Below are 5,389 nucleotides of genomic sequence, written 5' to 3'. Positions count from 1 at the left end.
ATAGTGGATTGTTAAATTATGTAATCTTATATGGGCTTATTTTGGATTAAACTTGCTCATATTGTGGACTTTGATTTTAAACTTGGGTTAGAGATCTTATTGTTATTGAATTTTCTTGTTGTTCTTGAGTAGTTGTTTGTATATTGATGAATTGGAATGTTAGTTGGAGAGAGCTTTAGTGTGATTTATGTTTTAAAAAATAATAATAATTTCAGGGCATTTTGGTTGACTGCCAACTTGGATTAGGAGGAACTCTTAGGGTCAAACCTTTGACCTACAGTCATGGGCCATATTCTGGCTCGCCCGAAATTCGAGTTGTGACAATATGGGTGCATAAAAGGCTCATCACCTTAAACCCTTCAACTCTTGGGGTTGGTTCCTACAAGTAGCCATAAGTGGTGTTTGCTAACAATGATACTATGGTGATTCACAATGAGAAAACAATATTTCCTTATGACATGAAGACTAAAAAACTTCAATCTTAGGTAGCTTCCAGATTACAATCTTGTTTCTTTCTTTGAGAGGTCAAAGATTTTAGATGTCATGCATGGCCACCCAAGTATATGTGGCCAACTTCTTTCTAGCCTTCCAAGGTGCACTATTCACCACCATTCCACCCTTAGGCCCCACTTGCTTGACTTTAACTTGCATGGTCACCTTTCATAGCTATTTTATTTTAAGGTGCATGTGGCCTTTTTCCTCGTTTTCCCCTCCATGCATTATGTTAAGACACGTGGCTCATCTTGCATTCTTCATCATTACTTTCAAGAATTGATCCTTAAAAAATCCAATAATTTTGACTCCTTAATTATTTTTCTTTCTTAGAAGTTTTATGTCTCTGAAATTGAGTTTTAATAAATTTTGTTGCCACATTTCATTCTGACATACACTTTCTTATTTTCTCTAATTTTATATGAATTTCGGGTTCTCCTTATTTTTTTCAATATATATGAATAAAATTCGATAATTCTAAAAATAATGAAATTCACCTAAATTCTCATGATCCCTCCTCTATAGTCATTAGAACAATGGAATTCATAGCATTAATTCATGTAAAAAATAAACTAAGCCTTCGTGGAAACCCAAAATTCATGATATTTCTTTGATAATGATTCAAGTCAGATGATTGTTTGATATTTGATTGACGTTGATTCATCTTGTGATATATGAGATTGTTTTATATCTGTTGTTGAGCTAACCTAGTTTTCCATTGAAGCGATCAACTTACTTCACAAGTACACTCTCTATCCTCTCATTTCAAAATTCTATGAATATGTATGTCATTGAGAACTATATCCATGTTTGATAGTCTTGATGTTTGTTTGATTTTCTCTAATAAAATGTATGTTGAGTTATATAATATCTAAACTAACCTTGATGTTTTGTGAAAGCACTTAAGTTGTGGATTCAAGTACGTATACCATCCTTTCTTTATGATTGTGTTTTGAATTGACATGCTAGAGCTAATAGAATTTTGAGATTACCTTAACTTATCTAGGTATCCATAAGCAACTGATTAATTGTCATATTTCCTTCAACTTGGCTAGTAGAGACCTCTTAAGGCCTAAAGAAGTGTTATATCTTTGAGGTACCTTCCCAATAGGTAACTTGATCCCTAGACCACGACTCAGGCTTTTCGAAGACATGTTTTTCCAAAACCATGGAGTCATTTTTTTTAAAGTTTTCTTTATTGTTTTATTTTATCTTTTTAAACTAAAATAAAATTAGTAGCAACTCTGATTTTACTAAAACTAATTTTTCACCATCAAAAGCGAGACTCATCGATCAAGTGGGGACACACATGAAAAATACAAGTCCACAGTTGATCCCACTTTAGATCATAAGTTTTTTAGATGCACTCACATCCTTCATTGGGCACTTTAGATTACTCCTTAGTGTAGAGAAATGTGAGAGTCTTCATCATTAGGAAACCCCTTAGTAAGTGAAGTAGTGTATGTGTGGAGATGATGATCACCTTGCATGGAAACACTCTATCTCTTTAGAGGCATGTAAGAGGTTGCATACTATAGGAGGGTATGATCATTAAAAACCTCTTCAGTCGACAATAGTGACAGAACCCAAACCCATACTACAATTTTAAAACTTTTTTGTAGAAAAATATATATTTTGAGAAATAAAAGCATAAATGCATAACCAAACCTAACCTTAAACCCTAGTAACTTCCCAAAATGTTAATGAAAAATTCAAGTGCCCAAATATACAACAAGTCCCAAAGAAAAGCAAAAGAAACTTGAACAACAATGCTCTAGAAAAACCCTAAAGCTCCATTATAGAAAAGAGTTGGGAGATGAGTGAAGATTGAAAGAAGAGAAATGGCAAAAAGAAAGACTAAAAAAGGAGGGTGAGGGCATAGATAGTAGGTGAGCCTCCTCCATTTTCTAGGTCACCAAACAAAGAACCCAAGAGAGAGAGAGAGAGTGCTTACCTTAGGTTCCAAGTTTTCAGAGGGTAAGGTAGGAACCATTATTGGCGTTGGTGGAAACCAGAGTAGAAATGACGAAGGTTGCCTCATAACAAGATTTTCCCCTTTCTAGAATTAGAGCAATAGGTTAGGACTTTTTAGATTTTTTTTTTTTTTCGCTTTTTAGTTTTTTGGTTTTTTTAAGGTTTCTAATGTGGAGGCTAAGCTGGTCGAATGAGAAGGGTAATTTGGGTATGAAATCACACCTCAGCCCAAAGTGCATGAAATTGCAAATATTTTAGCCCTCTATTCACGTTTCTTGCTTTTCCCAAAGTTGGGTCTTGAAAATCCCAATATTTTCACATTAATAGTCCAAAACATACTTTTCCCAATTTATATCAACTATAATGTATAAATATAATATAATAATTGACTCTTTCAAGAAGGTCACTCTACTAACTTAAGGTTATACAAAATAAACATTCATCTATATATATATATATAACAACTATTTTTGTCTTAGTATCAATTCCATATATTGGTAGGCAATGAATTATATTAACTAATTGTGATGATTTTTTTATTACAATCATTTTTTAGTTGAATGGTGGGCAATAGCTTTTGTTATTGGTGTAGAGAATTCAAAGGAGAACAAACCACGACTTGGTTTTTATAAAATTTAGGTTTTGTTTGATTCTAAAAAAATTGAGGGAAAATATGAGGCAAAAAAAATAGAGAGAAAAAAAATGAAAAAATATAAAGAAAAATACAAAATAGATTTAAAATCAATAAATTATTTTTATATGTTCCTTCAAACTCATTTCACTTATTTTCCTTCATTATTTGAGGATTAAATAATTTTGAAATACATAAATTTTTAATTATAATAATATTTGATTTTCATTTATATTTTTCATAGCTAAAAGATTAATGTTATAACTATAGTCCAAATAAATACATGAGGAAGATCTTTGTAGCTTGAGTTACAGTCTCTAATATTGGTAACTTCTCTCTTCAAAGTTTCTTATTACTCCCCCTTCATATCCTAGGTATAGATGGACACCAAGAACTTGATAAGAAGAAAAATAGAAGAGAGATAAAGAGACTCAAACCTCATGGAGGAAAGGATTGATAGACTCACCAACGAGTCTACTATTTATAGGCAACCTTATTGGTAAAAGATGAGGATTCCAAATGGAATGGATAGTCATCTTCATTCTGTTTTTGACCAATATAATTAAAAAGAAAAAAGAAAAAAGAAAAAAGAATTTAATGGAATCTTATTTACTTATTTATCATTCTTTTCTTTTAACCCACATGTGGACGGTCACTTTAAAAACAAAAAATTTAAATTCTAACAATAGCAAAACCAAACATGAGGAATCATTTTTCTTAATATTTCAATTGTTGTTTTTCTCTTTTATATAAATATTAAATAAATAAAAAATGTATAAGTTTGTAATTAATTTTAACCATATTTGATTTTTTTTTTACTATTTTCTATAAACCAAATATAAAAAAATCATTATTTTTTTTTAATAATAAGTTCCTTTGCTTAGTATTTTTTTTTTGAATCAAACATAATAACATAAATATTTCACAATGGATGATATTGTGAATATATATATATATATATATATATATAATATACATTGTAAATCCAAATCCTACTATGTTAAACTTTTTAAAAAATTAGTTGGTCAATAGTCCTACAACATGACTTGGCAGAAAGTCATGTATTGGAACGGCCTCAAAAGAATGGCTTCATTCATAAATGCATTGGCTTCCCATAATAATGTAGATAATATTATTAATATTCGATGCTTTGCTTGTGCTTCGAAAAGGAAAGAAATTAAGAAAAACCAAATACCAGATACACCAACTATGGCACTTTAGGGGCCTGCTTTTCATATAACATTATAAAGACATAAGTAATATGTTACTCCATCTTACAGTTATTGGATTACATGGTAGACCAAAAATAAAATTAAACCAGACAGATATTCTCATATAGATGGAGGAGGAGCAGACCGGTTTTTTGGTGGTGGACACTTCTCAATCAGCTCCGTAGCCTTTGAAATAATTTGGTCTTCTTTGCCACTGAACTCGGGTATGGCCACAAGATAGGCTGTCAATGATTTGTGGCAATCGATTCCAACCGACCCCAGTTGTTCACAACAATGACTAGCGATCGCCGGGCCATCTTTGAATAAATAAACGAAGATCTGTGGCCCGCATCCTGTGGGCACCTTCCGTACGCACTCTTTTAAATATTGATAATATGGTAGTATAGACTCGGTACCTGGGTCGGTATCTGGGGCGTCGTAATCAATATTAGAAGGGCCGGGGGAGGCTGTGGGTATAGAACCAATATCATCGTATAGCACATCCCCCAAGGCCATGACTGCCACACTAGCTAGGAGGATTAACCCCATGGTATAGACATTGCCAAAGCTTGCCATGATGCTTTACGCGGTTATATTATTCTCTCTAGCTGGCGGTACAGATGGGAGGGATAGCTGTATTTTCTTGAGGTAGATGGTGGGAACAAGTGCTTGATATAAATATGGGTGGGAGAGTTGGGAATTATGTCTTGTTCCTAGATTTAATTTTCTTCCGTTTCATTTGAACTAAATGTTTTTTTTTTTTAATTTCATTATTGTATAGTTCAAATTTAATGCTAAATAATGCGATGAGTTTCATTGTTTTCATATTGTATTTGGTACATTAATTGAATGAAACAACCAATAGACTTTAATATTTCAAATGTTTTATTTATTGAAGAGTTACGGCTTCTTCGCTCATCATGCTCTCCCTCGTTATTAATGAAGTAGGATCATAAAAAACAGCTACATAATACAAGGGCATTGTTGGGGTAAAAAGGAAAAAATGAAGATAATAATTAGAGAGAAAACCCATAATATGTAGTTCTCGAGGAGAGAACATGAAATAAGCGACAATGCTATT

The 5,389-nt window shown here is 32.3% G+C and overlaps 1 protein-coding gene across 1 annotated transcript; it reads right to left on the bottom strand.

Moving 5' to 3' along the window:
• Positions 1-4,428: 4,428 nt before the first annotated feature.
• Positions 4,429-4,884, bottom strand: LOC104880721 (protein DOWN-REGULATED IN DIF1 11-like). The gene has a single exon (XM_010658359.1). It carries the CDS (start codon positions 4,882-4,884, stop codon positions 4,429-4,431), a length of 456 nt encoding a protein of 151 aa, XP_010656661.1.
• Between the last annotated feature and the right edge of the window lie 505 nt (positions 4,885-5,389).

The sequence above is a fragment of the Vitis vinifera genome, chromosome 11 (assembly GCF_030704535.1).
Source record: "Vitis vinifera cultivar Pinot Noir 40024 chromosome 11, ASM3070453v1".
Taxonomy (NCBI): domain Eukaryota; kingdom Viridiplantae; phylum Streptophyta; class Magnoliopsida; order Vitales; family Vitaceae; genus Vitis; species Vitis vinifera.
Note: the sequence above shows the minus strand (reverse complement) of the source record. Positions and strands in the feature narration are given on the sequence as shown.

Bases quoted from the DNA above. Each gene is read 5' to 3' on its own strand.
- LOC104880721 (XM_010658359.1), bottom strand. From the start codon at position 4,884: ATGGCAAGCTTTGGCAATGTCTATACCATGGGGTTAATCCTCCTAGCT.